The sequence below is a fragment of the Manis pentadactyla genome, chromosome 15 (genome assembly GCF_030020395.1).
Source record: "Manis pentadactyla isolate mManPen7 chromosome 15, mManPen7.hap1, whole genome shotgun sequence".
NCBI lineage: Eukaryota > Metazoa > Chordata > Mammalia > Pholidota > Manidae > Manis > Manis pentadactyla.
Window position 1 is genome coordinate 31130398 of NC_080033.1, and position 23337 is coordinate 31153734.

The 23337-nt window shown below is 35.9% G+C and overlaps 1 protein-coding gene across 1 annotated transcript in view; it reads right to left on the reverse strand.

Annotated features, from left to right (window-relative positions):
- LOC130680971 (uncharacterized) overlaps positions 1 to 23005 on the reverse strand; it is a 469230-nt gene extending 446225 nt beyond the window's left edge. The window contains exons 1-2 of the mRNA XM_057492865.1: positions 23000 to 23005; positions 22085 to 22865 (exon numbers count right to left, since the gene is read on the reverse strand). Of these exons, the coding sequence (XP_057348848.1) occupies positions 22085 to 22865; positions 23000 to 23005 (787 nt within the window). The remainder of the gene's footprint in view (positions 1 to 22084; positions 22866 to 22999) is intronic.
- Positions 23006 to 23337: the final 332 nt, after the last annotated feature.

Below are 23337 nucleotides of genomic sequence, written 5' to 3' on the forward strand. Positions count from 1 at the left end.
GTTTAAAGTTCCATCTTAGAGTGCAGAGAGAACTAAAGGCAGAATTCTTATAATTCATGTTTAGCTTGGGAGAATCCGGAATTATGCTGCAAAATGCAAAATGAAAATTTTTGTTAAAAAGAATTTTAAGACAGTAGGAAAATTCACAAGTGAAAAATTAAATTTAGAGCAGTTGAATACTCCAGTAGAACTATATGTAAGCTTACCATGGGGGTGTGGTGTGGGTGTCGAAGAGAATTAAAAGAAAAATCATAACTTTAGAGAGATGTAGCCATTCTTTAACTGTAAATAAAGGGTGACTGGTAAAGAATCTGAGAACTGAAAAGAGAGTAAAAAGTCATCTTGTCGTAGCTTCTTATCTCAAGAGGAGAGACTGAGGTAAAAAGGCAGATTCTTGCCCAAAATCACACAATTAATAATTGCTAAGTATAAAGTCTCTGAAATCTTACTCCAGTGATCACTTTCCTCTTGTTGTATGTGTGTATAGGGGTCTCATAACTGCATATTCCAACAACCATCAGGCCGTGTCTCTACCTTTCTACTTTTGAAGTTATTAACAAGAAAAAAAATCACGTTAAAATGTTTTCAAAACCAATAAAATACTCATAATTTGAACAAATTGGCCAAAGTGCCTAAATTATGTCAGTTAAATTATCATTTTAAGTCATCTAACAAAATCCAGATTGCCTTTTGTCACTCCTAGCATGAACAAAGCCTAATTGCCTACTGTTTCAGACTATCATTTCTTCCTATAATTTTCGTAAAAAGCAATATGATAAAGATTGTAAGTTATAATTGAGAAAGTTTTGATATATAATGTATATATAAAAATACACATGCATGCAAGAATATACACAAACACACATATATATACAAGAATTGATTAACATTCTTGTTCATATTGGCTTACTAAAGAAAGAGTTTATTCTCATTAGATTAGATTGCATAACCTTTCTTAAGTAGTGAGCTTTTAATTAAATAGATTTTCTTTATTTCACTTGGTGTCATCAAAAATTTAAAGTAATCCTTTGAACTACTGTTTCTCTTCAAAATTCTGAAATGACTGTAGTTAATCAAATAATTTATAGTTAAAGAGAAATGATACTTCTCTTTCATCAAAAAAGGTTTTTAAATGTTTTAAGTTATTTCGTGGAATTTATATGATCTAGGCAAATCCAGTCATATCTGTTTTAATTTAGTGCACAATAAAATATTTTGAGTTTTAAAATCATAATACCAAATATAGTTGCAAGATATTATAGGTGAACCTTATAGTGAATTGCATTGCTTCAAAATGCAAAATGTAATTCACTTTCATAAATATTTTTATACAGTATGTACTGACATAAACTATTTTTACCACGTCTTGGTATTTTTATTTGTCTACTTTAATTTATTTCATTAAAATTTGATAAATTCATGTTCTTTATGATAAAAGGTTAATGTTTTGCTCTTATATAAAAAACTTGGAGAGTATTTGAAATATCTACACACACCCATGCACACACGCACACACATACACACACCCGCGTGCCAGGAATCTCCCTTAAAGAACACTTAAAATCCTTCTATACTGTTTGGTGCTTTACTACTTATATTATATTGCATTTTCATTTGTTTTCTTCTGGGTACACTATTCAGGCTTAAGAAAGCAGTTTTTTTTAACTTGCATAATTCCATGCTAACAAAATTTGTTAACTTGAATTTCATTTTAAAATTCTATATTCTGAGGCAGAGACAACATGGTGGCGTGAGTAGGATAATGTGAATCTCCTCCCAAAAACATATATATTTTTGAAAATACAACAAATACAACTAATCCTAAAAGAGAGACAAGAAGACACCGGACAACAGCCAGACTACATCCACATGTGCGAGAGCCCAGTGCCTGGTGAAGGGCGTAAGATACAACCCCTTGCCTGGTGGGACCTGAGCACACCTCCCCACAGATCCCAGCGGGAGGGAGAGGGAGCTCAGGACTGTTAAACACCCAGCCCCAGCCACCCGCACCAGAGGGCAGACACAGAGCATGCGTGGAGGGCTGGAAACTAGGGAAACAGGGCAGCAAGACCTCTGAGCGGGTTCTGAAGCTGATGCACCTGTGACAAAGAAAAGTGAGTGCTTTTTGAAAGTCTTAAAGGGACAGGGACATAACAGCTGGATGGAAACAATAAAGGTCACAGCCCAGTAGCTGGAAATTACAGGGAAAACCAGGCGCACTAACCCCCTGGGCAACAGCTCTGAGACCCCTCATAGAGGTAAACAGCCAAACAACCCCCAAGTACTTTGTCCCTCTGGGTGCTGAGAAAGCAGAGAAGGAGCCTAAGGCAGACCACACCCACAGAAAGGGAGACTCCTCCATATCGGCCGGGCAAGACACAAAGACACAGTCTACATGCAATTACCCAACACAAGCCACTAGGGGTCACAGTTGTCCCAGAAAGGAAAGGCCAGTAGCAAGTGAACAGTTTGGCCCTCCCAGCGGACAGTCAATAGCACCTGTCAACATGAAAAGGCAAAAAAATATGATCCAGACAAGACTAACCCAGACAGCTTTGGCAACTGCTACATCTTCCCCTGAGAAGGAACCTGTGGAGATAGATTTAACCAGTCTTCCTGAAAAAGAATTCAAAACAAAAGTCATAACCATGCTGATGGACTTGCAGAGAAATATGCAAGAACTAAGGAAGGAGAATACAGAAATAAAACAAGCTCTGGAAGGACTTCAAAACAGAATGGACGAGACGCAAGAGAACATTAATGAACTAGAAAACAGAGAACAGGAATGCAGAGAAGCTGATGCAGAGAGAGATAAAAGGATCTCCAGGAATGAAATAATTCTAAGAGAGCTGAGGGACCATTCGAAACGGAACAATATCCGCATTATAGGGGTACCAGAAGAAGAAGAGAGAGAAAAAGGGTTAGAAAGTGTCTTTGAAGAAACAATTGCTGAAAACTTCCCCAAACTAGGGGAAGAAATGGCCTCTCAGACCACAGAGGTACACAGAATTCCCATGACAAGGGATCCAAGGAGGGCAACACCAAGACACATGTTAATTAAAATGGCAGAGATCAAACACAAGGACAAAGTATTAAAGGCAGCCAGAGAGAAAAAAAAGGTTACCTACAAAGGAAAACCCATCAGGCTATCATCAGACTTCTCAACAGAAACCCTACAGGCCAGAAGAGAATGGCATGATATACTTAATGCAATGAAACAGAAGGGCCTCGAACCAACACTACTGTATCCAGCACGAATATCATTTAAATATGAAGGACAGATTAAACAATTCCCAGACAAGCAAAAGTTGAGGGAATTTGCCTCCCACAAACCACCTCTACAGGGCATCCGACAGGGACTGCTCTAGATGGGAGCACTCCTAAAAAGAGCACATAAGAAAACACCCAACATATGAAGAAGGGAGGAGGAGGAATAAGAAGGGAGAGAAATAAAGAATCATCAGACCGCATTTATAATAGCTCAACAAGCGAGTTAAGTTAGACAGTAAGATAGTAAAGAAGCTAACCTTAAACCTTTCGTAACCACAAACTTAAAGCCTGCAATGGCAATAAATTCATGCCTTTCAATAATCACCCTAAATGTAAATGGACTGAATGCACCAATGAAAAGACACAGAGTAATAGAATGGATAAAAATGCAAGATCCATCCATATGCTGCCTACAAGAGACTCACCTCAAACACAAAGACATGAACAGACTTAATGTCAAGGGATGGAAAAAGATATTTCATGCAAGCCACAGAGAGAAGAAAGCAGGTGTTGCAATTCTGGTATCAGAAAAAACAGACGTCAAAATAAAGAGAGATACAAAAGACAAAGAAGGACATTACATAATGATAAAGGGCTCAGTCCAACAAGAGGATATAACCATTATAAATACATATGCACCCAATACAAGAGCACCAACATACCTGAAACAAATACTAACAGAACTAAAGGTGGAAATCGAATGCAATGCATTCACGCTAGGAGAGTTCAACACACCACTCACTCCAAAGGACAGATCCACCAGACAGAAAATAAGTAAGGACACAGAGGCACTGAACAACACACTAGAACAGAGGGAACTAATAGACATCTACAGAACTCTATATCCAAAAGCAACAGGATATACATTCTTCTCAAGTGCACATGGAACATTCTCCAGAATAGACCACATACTAGGCCACAAAAAGAGCTGAGTAAATTCCAAAAGATTGAAATCCTACCAACCAACTTTTCAGACCACAAAGGCATAAAACTAGAAATAAACCGTACAAAGAAAGCAAAAAGGCTCACAAACACATGGAGGCTTAACAACATGCTCCTAAATAATCAATGGATCAATGACCAAATAAAAACGGAGATCCAGCAATATATGGAAACAAATCACAAGAACAGCACAAAGCCCCAACTACTGTGGGATACAGCAAAAGCAGTCTTAAGAGGAAAGTATAGAGCAATCCAGGCATATTAAAAAAGGAAGAACAATCCCAAATGAAAGGTCTAATGTCACAATTATCAAAATTGGAAGAAGAAGAACAAATGAGGCCTAAGGTCAGCAGAAGGAGGGATATAATAAAGATGAGAGAAGAAATAAATAAAATTGAGAAGAATAAAACAATAGCAAAAATCAATGAAACCAAGAGCTGGTTCTTCGAGAAAATAAACAAAATAGATAAGCCACTAGCCAGACTTATTAAGAGGAAAAGAGAGTCAACACAAATCAACAGTATCAGAAACGAGAAAGGAAAAATCACGACGGACCCCACAAAAATACAAAGAATTATCAGAGACTACTAAGAAAACTTATATGCTAACAAGCTGGGAAACCTAGGAGAAATGGAAAACTTCCTAGAAAAATACAACCTTCCAAGACTGACCCAGAAAGAAGCAGAAAATCTAAACAGACCGATTACCAACAACGAAATTGAAGCAGTAATAAAAAAACTACCAAAGAACAAAACCCCCAGGCCAGATGGATTCAACTTGGAATTTTATCAGACATACACGAAGACATAATACATATTCTCCTTAAAGTTTTACAAAAAAGAGAAGAGGAGGGATACTCCCAAACTTATTTTATAAAGCAAACATCACCCTAAAACCAAAACCAGGCCAATAACCCAAGAAAAAATAATACTACAGACCAATATCCCTGATGAACGTAGATGCAAAAATACTCAACAAAATATTAGCAAACCGAATTCAAAAATACATCAAGAGGATCATACACCATGACCAAGTGGGATTCATCCCAGGGATGCAAGGATGGTACAACATTCGAAAGTCCATCAACATCATCCACCACATCAACAAAAAGAAAGACAAAAACAACATGATCATCTCCATAGATGCTGAAAAAGCATTTGACAAAGTTCAAAATCCATTGATGATAAAAACTCTCAGCAAAATGGGAATAGAGGGCAAGTACCTCAACATGATAAAGGCCATCTATGATAAAGCCACTGCCAGCATTATATTGAACAGCGAGAAGCTGAAAGCATTTTCTCTGAGATTGGGAACTAGACAGGGATGCCCACTCTCTCCACTATTATTTAACATAGTACTGGTGGTCCTAGCCATGGCAATTAGACAAAACAAAGAAATACAAGGAATCCAGATTGGTAAAGAAGAAGTTGAACTGTCACTGTTTGCATATGACATGATACTGTACATAAAAAACCCTAAAGACTCCACCCCAAAACTGCTAGAACTGATATCGGAATACAGCAATGTTGCAGGATACAAAATCAACACACAGAAATCTGTGGCTTTCCTATACACTAACAATGAACCAACAGAAAGAGAAATCAAGAAAACAACTCCATTCACAATTGCATCAAAAAAAAATAAAGTACCTAGGAATAAACCTAACCAAAGAAGTGAAAGACTTATACTCTGAAAACGACAAGTCACTCTTAAGAGAAATTAAAGGGGACACTAACAGATGGAAACTCATCCAATGCTCATGGCTAGGAAGAATTAATATCGTCAAAATGGCCATCCTGCCCAAAGCAATATACAGATTTGATGCAATCCCTATGAAACTACCAGCAACATTCTTCAATGAACTGGAACAAATAATTCAGAAATTCATATGGAAACACCAAAGACCCGGAATAGCCAAAGCAATCCTGAGAAAGAAGAATAAAGTAGGGGGGATCTCACTCCCCAACTTCAAACTCTACTATAAAACCTTAGTAATCAAGACAATTTGGTACTGGCACAAGAACAGAGCCACAGACCAATGGAACAGACTAGACAATCCAGACATTAACCCAGACATATATGGTTAATTAATATTTGATAAAGGAGCCATGGACATACAATGACGAAATGACAGTCTCTTCAACAGATGGTGCTGGCAAAACTGGACAGCTACATGTAGGAGAATGAAACTGGACCACTGTCTAACCCATACACAAAAGTAAATTCAAAATGGATCAAAGACCTGAATGTAAGTCACGAAACCATTAAACTCTTGGAAGAAATCATAGGCAAAAACCTCTTAGACATAAACATGAGTGACCACTTCTTGAACATATTTCCCTGGGCAAGGAAAACAACAGCAAAAATGAACAAGTGGGATTATACTAAGATAAAAAGCTTCTGTACAGCAAAAGACACCATCAATAGAACAAAAAGGAACCCTACAGTATGGGAGAATATATTTGAAAATGACACATCCGATAAAGGCTTGACGTCCAGAATATATAAAGAGCTCACACGCCTCAACAAACAAAAAACAAATAACCCAATTAAAAAATGGGCAGAGGAACTGAACAGACACTTCTCCAAAAAAGAAGTAGAGATGGCCAAAAGACACATGAAAAGATGCTCCACATCGCTAATTATCAGACAAATGCAAACTAAAACTACAATGAGGTATCACGTCACACCAGTAAGGATGGCTGCCATCCAAAACACAAACAACAACAAATGTTGGCGAGGCTGTGGAGAAAGGGGAACCCTCCTACACTTCTGGTGGGAACGTAAATTAGTTCAACCATTGTGGAAAGCAGTATGGAGGTACATCAAAATGTTCAAAACAGACTTACCATTTGACCCAGGAATTACACTCCTAGGAATTTACCCTAAGAATGCAGCAGTCAAGTTTGAGAAAGATCAATGCACCCCTATTTTATCGCAGCACTATTTACAATAGCCAAAAATTGGAAGCAACCTAAATGTCCATCGATAGATGAATGGATAAAGAAGATGTGGTACTTATACAGAATGGAATACTACTAAGACATAAGAATAGGGCAAATCCTACCACTTGCAGCAACATGGATGGAGCTGGAGGGTATTACGCTCAGTGAAACAAGCCAAGCAGAGAAAGAGAAATACCAAATGATTTCACTCATCTGTGGAGTATAAGAACAAAGTAAACACTGAAGGAACAAAACAGCAGCAGAATCACAGATCTCAAGAATGGACTAACAGGTACCAAAGGGAAAGGGACTGGGGAGGATGGGTGGGTATGGAGGGATAAGGGGGGGAAAAAGACCGGGGTTATTAAGATTAGCATGCATGGGGGGGAGGGAGAAAGGGGAGGGCTGCACAACACAGAGAAGGCAAGTAGTGATTCTACAACATTTTGCTATGCTGATGGACAGTGACTGTAAAGCGGTTTATAGGGGGGACCTGGTATAGGGGAGAGCCTAGTAAACATAATATTCATCATGTAAGTGTAGATTAATGATACAAAAAAAAAGGCAGTTCCTGTGTGGTGACCTGCAATGAGTACTACACAAGGGTATAAAGGGCATATAAAAGTGAAGGCAAAGGGTCTGTTTGTGTTTATACAGAGGATCAAAGCCTAATTTGGCTACCCAGAAAATGAACTAAGATACAATATGAAAAAGAACTTCCAACATCAGCACTCTCTGGAAGACTCATGCCAGAAGATGATCATCAAAAAACCCCAACAAAGATCCACGCACTGCTACAGCTGTAGATGCACTCATCACACCAGTTCCCGGACTTGCCATGGGAATGAGGAAGGAGATATTTAAGCTGGCTGTGCACACAGTACAACAACAAATTTGGCTGGATCTATACTGTTGGAACTCAAGCAAGAATTTGGAGAAGTGCAAATTGTAGTGCTCCAAAATCTCACAACTACAGACTATTTAGTGTTAAAAGAACATATGGGATGTGAACATTCCCCAGGAATGGGTTGTTTTAATTTGTCTGATTTCTCTCAGACTGTTCAAGTTCAGTTGGACAATATCCACCATATCATAGATAAGTTTTCACAAATGCCTAAGGTGCCTAACTGGTTTTCTTGGTTTCACTGGAGATGGCTGGTAATTACAGGTATGCTTTGGTTATGTAACTATACTCCTATTATGTTAATGTGTGTGCGCAATTTAATTAGTAGTTTAAAACCTTATACATGCTGAAGTTACTCTACAAGAAGATACGTCAAAGAAATAATCAATCTTCCCATGTTTTCTTCCGCCTGCTACTTCTATAGCATTTCTTCTTCCTTCCTAATTAAATAGAATTCGTGCCTCATATCGAATTTACTGAGTATCATAGTTCTTCCAAGTGGTAAAGACACCTCAAGACAAATACTGGAAATAGAAGCCACAGGGCATAAATATGCAAAGAAGTAAAAAGCTAACCTTTTCCAACAGTAAGGCTTCTCTCTCACTTACCAACTTTACATTTCTCTGTATGGCCCCGGAAGATGACTGGCTAGCCAGAGACGGGTAAGATTCCTCAAGGGAGGAACAACCTAAGACAGGCACAGTCGCAGGGGGCCCATCAGGTGAGAAATTGGGGATCAACAGAAGTGAGGCTTAGAACCTCACCCCCCCTGTTCTGAGAGAAATCTGCATATGTGGATGTTTTATTGCCCTTGTCTAACTTGGATTAACACATAGTCTACAGGCACACACCTGATCATCTACATTTGCTCTCTTACAACACTAAACTGTTTTCTACCTTTATCTTGTATCTACCTACCACTTCAGCATTTTATTAAAAATAATAATAATATAGAGAGAAATGTGGTATCCACATATAAATCAAGTATAAAAATCAAATGAGTATTCATATTTGAACTGACTGTTTATAGTTCATAATGCATGTGCAAAACTGAAAGTTTCTGTGATGACTGCCCTTGTACTGTTCACCATGTAACATATTCACTATGTAAGAATTTGTTCTCCATGTAAGAACTTGTTCGTTATGCTTCAGAAGATTGGAGACTGACGAAAATTAGGCTTGGGGTGGATTAATGATTGTGCATTGAGCATTGACTCCCCTATACAGAATTTTATTGTTGTTAACAACCATTTTATCAATAAATATGAGAGATGCCCTCACAAAAATAAAAGTGCACACTTCCAATTGTGAAATAAATAAGTAACTGGATGTAATGTATAGCATAAGGAATATAGTCAAAATAATGTAACAGCTTGGTATGGTGGTAGCTGGTACCTAGAATTATCCTGTATATAAATGTTGAATCACTGTGTTGTACACCTGAAACTAATGTAATATTGTGTGTCAACTACCCTTCAATAAAAAATAATTATCTACAAAAAATATATATATACATATATCCTTGTATATTTTTATTATAATCATTACTTTATACACATTTAAAATATAATTTTGCTACCTAAAAATGAAGACAAAACAATTTTTCTATTTGTGGACTATACAAAAATAAGTTTGATGTTCACATGAAATTACATGCTATTCTATTAACACATAAACAGGTAATGCCTTATTTTATTACTATATGAACTAAGAAATCTTGGGAAACCTGTTCCCATGGTATCAGTACCAGAGTTTCTATCAATTACTAGCAGTACAGAAGTCACCAACAGTTACAACACTGTCATTTTTCTACCTGTTATTTTTAAGTTGCAGTAGAAAAACAAGACCCTATGGAAATAGTTAAAAATTATTAGCACTTCTCATCTAGTATATAGTAGAAACACCTTGGTCTGCTGCTGTCAAAGTAAAACTATGGTGCAAATGACCAACATTCCATTAAATTATGACATAATACTGAAAAGCAAAATAATTACTTTTCCATTGAACAATTTCTGTAACAATGTTTTGCTTAGCCATTGTACATGTTTTCCGCAATTTTTTCCGAATACACTGTTGATGAAAGATTAATTTTTCCATGAATGTGAGCACACTGGAAAACGGAATCCTCAAGGTCAAATTTTTTGTGGGAAGATTATTAAACCAGATAGTTTTGAAATATCCGAGTGTTATTGTTTCATAACTTCAATATAACAGTGACCTGGAGAATAATTCTATTTTGCTCCTCATCAATTCATCTACTCTTAAGAAACAAATATACCTGAGTGCAGACTGTAAAGGATGAAATAAATAAATATTGCAATGGTTCGTGTCCTGCACTTTGGATTAGAATCACTTGTGGAGTTTTCCTTAAAGAGCAAAGAGGCCTACTTCTACCACAGATATTCTAATGCAATTATGCTAGGGTGGGTCACGGGAATCAGGGTTTTTAAAAAAATATGTTTGTTTTGTTTGTTAATAATCCTAAGGTTATTCTAATGTAAATCAACATTGATAACCCCAGTATCCCAGCATCATTTAGTTCAGATTGGTCGATATTTATCACATAGCAACAGAACTACCAGCAGATGGCCCAGGAGGCATGGCTCTGGTAAAGTTGTCATATTTTCATTTGGACATGAAACTTTGTATTTATGCCCCTCATTCTATAAAAACAACTTTCCTAAGTACTGCCAGCAATACTTTAATTGCTAACTTTATTACATATTCACCGATCCGTACAAAACAAGTGACAACTTTTCTTCTTTGGTCTGACGACTTGCTATTTAATTCCTCTTTACCACTCTGTGTTTTGTGTGCTTGTTTGTATCTTGGGCACTCTCTTCCTTTGGATGTTATGACATAGAGTGGACAATTCAAAGGCCCTGAGCCACAGTTCTACTTACTTCCCTCAAGTCTTGAAAAATCACGTCTTTGCTAATAACTTTCCATCTATGTTTTTGTCATCTTTTGTTAAGCACCTTTCTTCTTCCTTTAATGAACTACTAGATAATCCCACCAAATTTCCCAGTGTTATTGCATTGGGAAGTGTAGATATAACCTCATTACTGATGCTTTTTTGACTCTCTTATCGTTCACCTCCAATCCATCTTGAGAACGAAAGGAGAACTAAACTTCCTCAAATACTATTTTTACTACTGTTCAAATCTCATACAATTCTAGATTTGTAGTATAACAATTATCTTTTCTACTAGCATTTATAGTATAACAATTACCTTTTCTACTGGCCACCAAGATACACTTATTACTGAAGTCTGCAGGATTCCTCATCTTTCTGCATTTTCATGGGCTGCCATGCTCATTCCGGGCTTGCTTTATTTTCTCCATGCTTCCAGGGTTTCTCTTTCTTCCCCATTAGCTGTCAAAATCCCACCTAATTTTCAAGACTCAGCTCAAGTTCCAGTTTTTGTAAAATATGATCTCTCATTTTCCCAGGTTATTCAAATCTCTCTTTTTACAGAAAATGGACAGTTTTATATTTAATTTTTAAATTAGTTTGTGTTATAAATTAATAGTTGCACATTCCTTGCTCATATATACAAGGAGATATATTTGATAAAGGGAAAACTTATAAATATTTTGATATGTGCACACACATAGATAGGGGTTAGTGATTTCTTAGCAAATATGACCTAGTTGTTTGAGAAACAACAGTATCTGGCATACTGTTTTCAATGAATTGGGTATTTACTATGGGAAGCACTTTTTTACTATTTTAAATAGATTTTTTTAAATATTGTGGTGAATGTTATTAAAATGTGGCTTTTTTACATAGGATAGAGATAAGGAACAATGGCATGACCTAGGCTTACCTTCTTTATTATAGTCTATACCACAGATTATAGGTTAAGATAAAGGTGGTCTTTCTATATATTAGAAAAAGAAAATAATAAAATTTCATTTTTCCCATTTTATCAGAGCCTCAAAAATCAAGCTAAGGTTAATATGAATTTCAATAATAGCATACACTTATGTAGTACTATGTGTCAGGAACCATTCTACATCCTTAACATGTACCCATTTATAATCTTCACAACAATCTTAAAGTAGCTATTATTATTACACATTTCCTATAGGTGAGAAGACTGAGGACTAGAGAGGTTAAAAAGTGCTTCCAAAGTCATATTGCTAGTTAGTGCCTTAGTCTAGGTTTAAACCTTGGGCAGCCTGTTTCAAGAAATTCTACTCTTAACCCCTGAGCCTTACATCCTGTCCAGAATTCTCAGCCAGGGAAAAGAGCATCACTAGTCAATTCTCTTTTCCAAACATTTTGTCTTAAAATACAGAGCACATTCACAATGTCCACCATTTTCATTTACTTAATCCCAGTTCTTACAATTCTAATTGTGACATTACTTTTGTCTATTTGTACATGTCCTTTAAACCACTGCTGATGGACATCTACAAGAGAGGAAAGATCTCCCAAGTTGAAATGTAAAGATAACAGGATAGTATCTGTATATGCGCACATAATGTTCCTTAATTGAAAACATTTAAGATAAAAATAAAGAACAAAGTGCATATAATCTCTTATTTTTCTAATGTTCAGATATTTCATAACTGCCCAGAGCAAGTGATGTCAAGACATACAAATGAAGTTTGTATTCATTCAATCAGCTGCTCTCACTCCATAACATCATTCAAGCAAGTGGCTAGATTTATCACTTTTATTTAAAAATATTTGAATTTAACTTACAGAGTGGTAAGAACAGGAGTACTATTTAAAAGTTTAATTGCCCGGATAAGATGCTGCCTCTTGAATACCGTTTTTTCTCTAATATTTCAGGATATTTAATCATCATCGTCATTATTATTTACTCATTCACTATTAGTCATTTTCCCCACATATCTGTGGGAAAATGAGAGGGGGCAGTACATATTGTATTTTAAAAATTAAATGAATTGTCCTTTCTTACATCATTGAGGTGCAGTATCTTTATTACATGTGTCTGTCAAATATGTTATCATAACCTTAATAAATTTACCATATTTTTGTGTGTTCCAGCTTAAATACACTAGCTATATATATACCCAACATCAAAATATAATTTTGTTATTATTAGTAAGTTTTCTGAGGCTTCTAGCTTTACACAGCATATAATCTAGTCTAAAAATAAAAATAAGAAGATTCTGACCAAAAGTCACATCCCTGTTACTTCATCCGGCTGCCTTTCTTTGATTTTTTAATAGTGCATTTAAAAAATTTATTCCAACTTATACAATAAAACACTTTTTGTCTTGAATTCAAACATCATGGATGTTGACAGAATGTTACTTTATACTACCTTTATATTCTTCACAGAGTTGCCTTGTTTGTTTTGCTTCCCAATAAAATGCTGGAATCTTGCAGGCTGAGATTGTATTTTATTCACTCTTTTACCTGCTTAGTTTAGCATGGTGCACCCGTGGAGATGTAGCTCAAATGGAATTGTGAAATGAATGGATAATAATGAATGAATGAAAGTATGAATTTGAAGAAGGTGAAATAAAAAATACATAATGGGAAGCTCAGTTTTAAAATAATTCCATCTTTATATTCAAGAAGAGTCTAGTAGAAAAGTTGGCAAGTTTACTAGTTCACAAAATTCAACATTTTAAATATAAAATATTCCTTTTATTTTTAAAATAAAAAAACCTAATTTTTTTCCTTTCATGGAAAACTTATGCCTTTATGTAGAATAAGGTGGGATGAATACAGGCTATTTAGAATTCAAGGATGAAAGTTGGAAAAATAATCTGAATTAGTCATTTAAACAACCAAACGCTCTCCATGGACACTACTGCAACATCCTGGATCTCTTATTAATGTTTCTGAGTTAAACTGTAAAATTCTTTTTGCGGTAAGGCATGCTTTAGCAATGTGTGTGGTTTATATTACATATGCTTATGTTAATTTCTGGCAAGTCTGATAATATAATTGATCATTTTTTCCAAGAAGATGAACTGCGTTTATTTCTTTACATTTGAAAGGTGAATGTGAGATAACAATTGTCTCCTTTTAAAACTGGCTCTGTGTTAAATTATATCAAAAAGATAAAAACTGACTACTTACTTGGTAATAGATATATAATATTGTCATAATTAAAACAATGTAACCCTTTTCTATAAACAGCCATAAAGAATATATTTTTGAAACTAGTGAATAAATACTTGAGAAAAAAATTGGAGGAAAATAAAATTTTAAATACTTTTGGTTTATTATTCTTGACTATAAAAATTCAGCCTATATAATTTGCTTAGACTGAAGTGGGGATATTACATTCAAAAATAAAACAAGATCAAAAGTATTTTTATCTCTTACATAAAATATGAGTGCAAAATTTGTTTTAAAATTATGAAGTAAGTTTACAGTTTTGCTCTATGACTTTTATTGTCTCATTAATTTTTTTCCTGACAATTTTAAATCAAACATAAAAGATTTAAAAATAAAATATTTGTATTGTAAAATGTCAGGTTTCCCTCTCTACACCCAGACACACTGTTATCTAAATTTCCTTTTTTTTATTGAGCTTCATAACTCCTGTACATGAACAATGAAAATAACATGTATTTGCACTAAGGCAATGTGCCAACTATAGAGAGTTGCATGTATCTTAGATAAGTCTTAGGTAGTTTTATATAAACAGACTGAATTTCCCTGGGCATCTGAAAGTTTGAAGCATGTACCGTATGAAATAACATTTTGGTAGCCAAAATAAGAAAATGGTGAAACAGTAGCAGCTTCTAATTCTACTTAGAATTCAAAAATTACTATATTAGACAAAATATTAGGAAAATAAAGGTAGTAAACCTAATGTTTAAGTCTGCAAATATTTTTATTTCTTATTGACATGATGAAATTTGATGTGTCCAAATAATTTCATATGGCTTTTTGTTTATATTCTCTATTATAAGAAAAATGTCTTTCAAAATAAAATAACTAATCAAATTGTTAATATATGAGAAATATATATAATATATGGGAATATATTATATATATAATATGTATAATATATGAGAAACATATATAATGGGAGCATTATTTATTTTCCCTAAAAACTGTCATTATCAATTTGAAACTATGTTTTAACCAACAAAGTATAACAAGAAATCGTAATTTACAATTAAGTACTTTGAAATTAACTGTTCAAGTGCTATCCAAACAGGTAAGTGTATTTGACCAACAATTTCCTATTGACAACTGCTGATTTTAGTTTAGTAGTCTCAGAATATACCAAAATGTAAGTATCACATTTTAAAATTAATTATTATACTTTAGAAGATTTGATGATATACATGCCCCAGGTTTGTTTCCTGATAATTGATGTAACTTCTCAATATCGTTCATGTACTTTTTAATATATAAATATTAGCATATAATCCTTTCCTTATGTAGTTACAATAAAACGATTTTTGTTAAATAGTTATTAGGTCATCTCATCAGATGATTTGTAATTGACTAAAAATAACAATGCTAAACACATTCCTGTAAAATCTAATAACATATCATTTACAACAACTAAACTTACTTTCTATCAACATGCTATTTTAGGAGTCAGATGTATGTCATGAATGGCTTCTCTCAAAATTATTATATGTATGTGTATGAGCAGTAAGGCAGGGGATTTCTACAAAGTGCTATTGACTTACTCTACAAAAATGCAAAACTCATAAATTTATTCTATATCCATTTATGGTAATATATATGAATTTTCTAATTTAGTGATTTTAATATGAGATTAATGGATGAATTTCTGATGATCTATAAACCCTGAATGTTGGGCAAAATTGTATATTGACGCAATACATAAACATATGTATTTCAAGCCATTCTGTGAGATTTTTAAAAGAAAGCAAAAATTAATTAACTTATAGAAGACTATTGATTTAAAGGGTTTAGATAAATTAACACAAGTTAAGAATACCTTTTTCCTCTAAATGAGAAGTTGCTACTAAAATTTTCCTCAGAGAAATACTTGTTGAAATTTAGATATGTTCACACAAAAATTCCTGTAAGAAACCACCAATTTGTGGAATTTGACTCCTTTTTTATCTCACATCCTAGAGTTATAAAACTAAAATATTACCAACACTCTAGATTAAAAGTTTATTACTGTTGTTTTTTATATGTCAAAACAGTCTGAGTTTGGGAGCTTTCTGTATCAATCCATTAACTCAGTGCACATTTAAATACAAGAAAATACTGAATAATAATCATGCATGTTATATAGATATTAATGCAGTTAATTTGGTAAATACACAAACATATTTAATAAAACACACACAACCAACACAGACACCACAAACTTCATTCATTCTTGCACCAGAGAATGTAACAAAAAAGGAGTACACTCACAGACAGAAAACTTGTTGCTGCTGTCTTTCCCTGGAAACCATTTAAACCTCTAGATTTAAAATCTATGACTTTTTTCACTAGTTAAGACAACAAACAAAAACATGTATCAGAATATACAATCTTAAAATGAAATTCAAGTTAACAAATTTTGCTAGCATGGAATTATGCAAGTTAAAAAAAACTGCTTTCTTAAGCCTGATATAGGGTACCCAGAAGAAAAGAAATGAAAATGCAATATAATATAAGTAGTAAAGCACCAAACAGTATAGAAGGATTTTAAGTGTTCTTTAAGGGAGAATCCTGTGCACACGGGGGTGTGTGTGTGTGTGCACGCACGTGTGTGCATGTGTGTATAGATATTTTAAATACTATCCAAGTTTTTCATATAAGAGCAAAACTTCAACCTTTTTTCATAAACAACTTGAATTTATCAAATTTTAATGGAATAAATTAAAGTAGACAAATAAAAATACCGAGACGTGGTAAAAATGGTTGATGTCAGTATATAGTGCATAAAAATATTTATGCAAGTGAATTCCATTTTGCATTTTGAAGCAATGCAATTCACTTTAGGGTTCATCTATATGCAACTATATTTGGTATTATAATTTTAAAACTCAATATATTTTATTGTGCACTAAATTAAAACAGATATGACTGTATTTGCCTAGATCATATAAATTCCACAAAATAACTTAAAACATTTAAAAACCTTTTAAAAATTATTTTAGATCAAAGAAAAGTATTATTTCTTTTTAATTATAAATTATTTGATTAACTACAGTCATTACAGAATTTTTAAGAGAAACAGTAGTTCAAAGTAGTACTTTAAATTTTTGAGGACACCAAGTGAAATAAAGAAAATCTATTTAATTAAAAACTCACTACTTAAGAAAGGTTATGCAATCTAATCTAATGAGAATAAACTGTTTCTTTAGTAAGCCAATATGAAGAAGAATGTTAATTAATTCTTGTATATATATGTGTGTGTGTGTGTATATTCTTGCTTGCATGTTTATTTTTATATATACATTATATATAAAACTTTCTCAATTATAACTTACAATCTTTTCCATATTGCTTTTTATGAAATTTATAGGAAGAAATGATAGTCTGAAACAGTAGGCAATTAGGCTTTGTTCACGCTAGAAGTTTGAAAAAGGCAAACTGGATTTTGTTAGATAACTTAAAATGATAATTTAACTGACATAATTTAGGCACTTTGGCCAATTTGTTCAAATTATGAGTATTTTATTGGTTTTGAAAACATTTTAACGTGATTTCTTTTCTTGTTAATAACTTCAAAAGTAGAAAGGTAGAGACAGGGCCTGATGGTTGTTGGAATATGCAGTTATGAGCCCCCTATACACACATACTACAAGAGGAACGTGATCACTGGAGTAATATTTCGGAGACTTTATTCTTAGCAATTATTAATTGTGTAATTTTCGGCAAGAATCTGCCTTTTTACCTCAGTCTCTCCTCTTGAGATAAGGAGCTAGGACAAGATGACTTTTCAGACTCTTTACAGTTCTGAGATTCTTTATCAGTGACCCTTCATTTACAGTTAAAGAATAGCTACATCTCTCTAAAGTTATGCTTTTTCTTTTAATTCTCTTCCACACCCACTCCCCCATGGTAAGATAATGTATAGTTCTACTGGAGTATTCAAGTGCTCTAAATTTAATTTTCCACTTGTGAATTTTCCTACTGTCTTAAAATACTTTTTAACAAAAATCTGCATTTTGCATTTTGCAGCATAGTTCTGGATTCTCCCAAGCTAAACATGAATTATAAGAATTATGCCTTTAGGTTTCTCTGCACTCTAAGATGGAACTTTAAATATTACAAATAGGTCAGAAGATTTCACAGGAGTGTTAACATATCTGGAATTTTTAAAGAATAAAGAAAAATCAATGAAAAGATCTAAACCCAAAGGACAAAATTAAAGAAGAAACGTCCAGAGGATCACTTTGTGTTACTAGGAATAAAGGATGTGTTTATAACCAATGTGTTACAAGGAATAAAGGACACTGAAAACTACAAATGAGCTGTGTGTTTGTGTGTGTGTAAACTGAATTATTTTGGGGGGTGAGGAAGTCAGGGGTAATACCTAGCTAATAAAGTGTCAACGCAGACCAAGAGGCTTTCAATAGTTTCCTGGTCCTAATAGAAACTATCCTTATTTTTGTTTTTCTTAAGCATCTGTTTGTCAATTTCAATTGAAGATAAAAGATCTATATTTTCAGCATAGAAAGTGCATTAATTGCAATACAGATGCAGAAGATGGAAGGCCAGGAAAATAGCCATTTTAGGAGATAAGAAAGAGTGAATAGAAAATAATATAAATTCACAAAACCTTTAAAATATGTGAACAAGTAAACAGACATTTTAGGTGTTTTTATTATTTCAGTAGGAGGAACCCATACTGTATATCTCTTTATGAAAAATTGGAAGGACAAATATTCCAAGTACCAATTGCAAGATCCTGTTCTACATTATGTATCAGTGAAATTTTCAATTTCAAGTATCTGTCATATAAATATAAATTTATGTATTATACAACGTATGCATTAAATATCAACATCTACCCAGCAATGAGAACTTCTAGTAACCATACTTAGTTTACAACATTAAACTGACCTTTTGAACAGGGGTATTTCAGTATTACACCTGTAAACTGAATTTCATTCTAGAGATAAGTGAAAATATGCTATGGTTTCTCATATAGATAAAGAAAATGTTAAAAGACTGTATGTCGTCAGTATCAGTTCCCTCCACTGTGCTGTGAGCTCCTCAAAGTCAGGAATAGTACTTTAGTCATGTGGTACTTGTATGAGTTTACAACTGAAAGAATCAGGGCAGTATTTAAATTCTGGCTCACTTAACTAAAGGCATTTTGTTGGGATGATTTCCCTTATTAATCTTGAAATTAGAAGGGAGGAAGTGATAAAAGTGAATGCTCAAGAAGAAGCACTTTCATGTGTAAATTTACTTTTACATACATAAAAACTATGTGTTGATAAATTTTCAATAAATTTCATTAAGTACATGACATGTAGACATTATGCACAAAGATTGCCTAGGTTTTTTCCTGCTTTTCACATGCTAAACGTTTTTTTGTATTTATTTACTGCTGTTTTGCTTTGACACACGCTTTTTATTTTTTAGCATAATGGAAATATTTCATAATATGGGAAAGGTCTAGCAGAAAGGAGTAGAGTAATCCAAATAATCAAATTAATTTTTATTTAATGGTAATCCCTGGATCCAAAAAACAAAATTTGTTTTTGTAATCTTGGTTTAAGTAATTTTAAGCACATGTAGGGGATGGTCACTGTAGTATTTTCCAGATTATTCTTCTCTTATCTTCAAAATCCATTTGAATTAAAAATGCATTTTAAAAATTATTTCAAAATGATGGTCACTGAGGTTACTTAAGCAGGAATACAGAGAAACTGAGGCAGAGAGAGATAAAAGGATCTCCAGGAATGAAAGAATATTAATAGAACAGTGTGACCAATCCAAATGGAACTACATTTGCATTTTGGGGGGTACCAGAAGAAAAAGAGAGAGAAAAAGAGATAGGAAGTGTCTGCGCAGCTGAGGAGGCAAACAGTGAATCGGTGGCATCTTACTACACCGATGGACAGTGACTGCAATAGGTAAGGGGGGATCCTGATAATATGGGTGAATGTAGTAATCACATTGTTTCTTCATGTGAAATCTTCATAAGAGTGCACATCAGTAATACCTTAACTAAAAATTTTTTAAAAATCATAGAAAAGCAAAGGGGAATGAACAAAGACATTGTTGACTATGTGATAAATGCTTTGAACGACTACATGAAACAACAATGCCTCCTGGGTGGGATTTAAGATACAGTTACAACAAAAATATGAGAAAATAATAGCATATAAATGGGGAAGAGAATGATCAAAGTTTAAGAATGCTTTGTTTCTGTGAAGGAAGTTAAAGCATCATGATAACCTGAGATATTGTTGAGAATGCATGTTAAAATATCTATGATGCTGAATGGAGCTGGAGGGTATTATGCTCAGTGAAATAAGCCAGGCTGAGAACGACAAGTATCATGTGATTTCACTCATCTGTGGAGTATGAGAACAAAGGAAAAACTAAAGGAACAGGACAGCAGTAGTCTCACAGAACCCAAGAATGGACTATAGCAGTTACCAAAGGGCAAGGGGCTTGGGAACATGGGTGCGAAGGGAGTGAAAAGGGGGGAAAAGGGGCAATACAATAGCATACATAATATGGCCAGGGATGGGGGCACGGGGAGGGCAGGATACCTCACAGAAGACAAGTAGTGATTCGACAGCATATTACTGGGCTGTAAAACAGTGACTCTTATTGGGGTATGTGGTGGGGATTTGATGATGGCGGGGTCTAGTAACCATAATGTTGCTCATGTAGTTGTACATTAATCATACCAAAATAAAAACATGAAAAAATAAAAAATAAAATATCTATGGTGACCTCTTAAAAAATAGGTATACTGAATAGAACTTTCAAACTGAGACATGGAGAAAAGTGGAATGAGGAAATAGAAAAAGAATATTAATCTGAAAGAAAATAATTTTTTTCAAATAATATGACATAATAAGCACAAAATTATGTGATTAAAATTAAATCCAGTTAAGTTGGTAATGAGTACAAGAAATTAAATAAATGCATAACATAAAGAAAAAGGTTGTCAGACAAGGGAACAGAAACAAACTTCAGCTCTGTATTGTTTACAAGGGACACAAGAAAAGTTAAAGGGCAAAGAAGCTACCACTTAATGCCCACAAAGACAGTTAAGATAGTTTAGAAAAACATCAGGAACAGAAAAAATAATTGTTGATAAGGATGTGGAGAATTCAGAACCCTCATACATTTCTGGTGGGAATGTAAAATGGGACAGCGTCTTTGGAAAACAATTTGGCAGTTACTCAGAAAGTTAGACATAGCATACCATATGACCCAGAAATTCCATTACTACCTAGATTTGAAAACACTTATAGAAAAATGTGTACAGTGTGTTCATAGAAGCATTACTTATAACAGCCAAGAAGTGAAAACAACCGCATCAACTGATGAATGTATACACCACAAAGATGTTATATCCATAGCGTGAAATATTGTTGAGTCATAAAAAGACTGAAGTATTGATACATCCTACAACATGGATAAGCCTTGAAAACATTATAAGTGAAAGAAGCTGACACAGAAAGTCCCATATTGTATAATTTCTTTATATGAAATATCAGGAAGAGATAAATACAAAGAGACAAAAAATAGATTTAATTTTTTTCCTTCTATTTTCCATCGTCTAACTGTTGCGGACAGTCGGGGGCGGGGCTGCGCCGGGCGCCTCGTGCCCATTGGCCGGTAAGGCCGTCAGTCGATGGCGGGCTGCCATTGGGCGCAATCGCTTAAGTCCAGCGGCTGCGTAGTAGCTGTAGGCGCCGCCTCCGATTTATCCCCCAGTCAGTAGTGTCGCGAGCGCCGCCGGGAAAGGCAGCTTCCACCGTTCAGTCCGTACTTCGGTCCGGTCAGGAGCGGCCCGCACCGTCCAGTCCACGCAGCAGATGCGGAGGAACCCGCGCCGCCCTGCTCGGCTGCGCCGTCCTCCCGGCGCGCATGCGTGGGCGGTACCGACCTCGGCCCCCGGCCTCGGATCGCCGCCTCGCCCCTCCGCCGCTCTCCCGAGGCGGCCTGAGGGCGGCGATCGGCTCGGACTTGAGCCGCTGGCCCGGCCGGACTTAAGAGAGCTCAGCCAAGAAGCGTCTCCCGCTGTGACAGACCTGTGGTGGAGGGTCGAGAGGGGGCCCTGCTTCAGGGTGAAGGCGACAGCGACGGCTCTGCGGGCTTTAAGGTACGTGGCTGCGGGGCGCGGCGGGACCCAGACGTGGCGCGGTAACCCCTGTCTCCGCCTGAGGGCGCGGCGGAGCTGGACGACTGGGCGCTCCTGCGAGTGGCTCGGTGTGCAGCGCGTGGCCCGCGGGGTCGGGAAGCGGCCTACGCGGGTTGTGGGCTCGCGGGTTCCGGCCAGGGTCCAGGAGTTGACACACTCCGCCGGAGGAGCCGCCCGGGAAGGGAGGGAGCGGAGCGGATGCGCCCGGGGCATACGTGCGTGCCGCTGGTCAAGTTCTCCGTGGCATTTGGGGAGGAGCTCACCGGAGCCGCTGCTCTTCCGTCCGGTCGGGTGGTGAGGGTGGCTGCCCTCCACCCCGCGCCTCGCTTCGGCCTGGCCCAGGGCCGCGACGCCAACCCGCTCCTGCCGCCCGGGCCAGGGTTGCAGGTAGAGGGTCCGCGCCGTGTCGCGCAGACGTGGAGGCCGGTGGGCGTTTTGCCATGTGTGGATTTTCTCACCGGGGGCCTCGAGGGTGAGGGCGGGCGAGCTGAGGTTCAAGTGTGACCCGGGGCTGGGCGGCGGGCGAGGGGCCGCCTGGAGGCAGCGCCTTTAGAAGTAAAAAATTTTTCGTGAGGTACCTCCCGTATTTTTTATTTGGGAATGAAGTTTCTTTACTTGGTATGGGAACTGACAGTGCATTTTCTTGTATTTACAAATTCATATCTTACCGTCATTTCGGTTCGTAGTCTGCCACAGGGATTCTGAGAAAGGGACCGTGGTTGTGTGTAGTCAGAGTAGGGTGAGGGCCTCTGGAAAAAGACCCTTACCAAAGTTCCGAATTAAACAATTCAGCAAAGCCACAGTCACAATAATTCTCTCAAGTAAAATACCAGACTAGGAGTATGAGCATTCTTCTGTGAAGATTAGTTAAAACAAAAAAGCCAGGATTAGCATGGCCTGGAATGTTCGAACATTTCCCAGATAAGAAAATACCTCAGCATGGCCCAAGTCTGCATTGTGTCAATTAAATGAGGCTATTCTAAAATTTACTTTAGCCTGCAAAAAG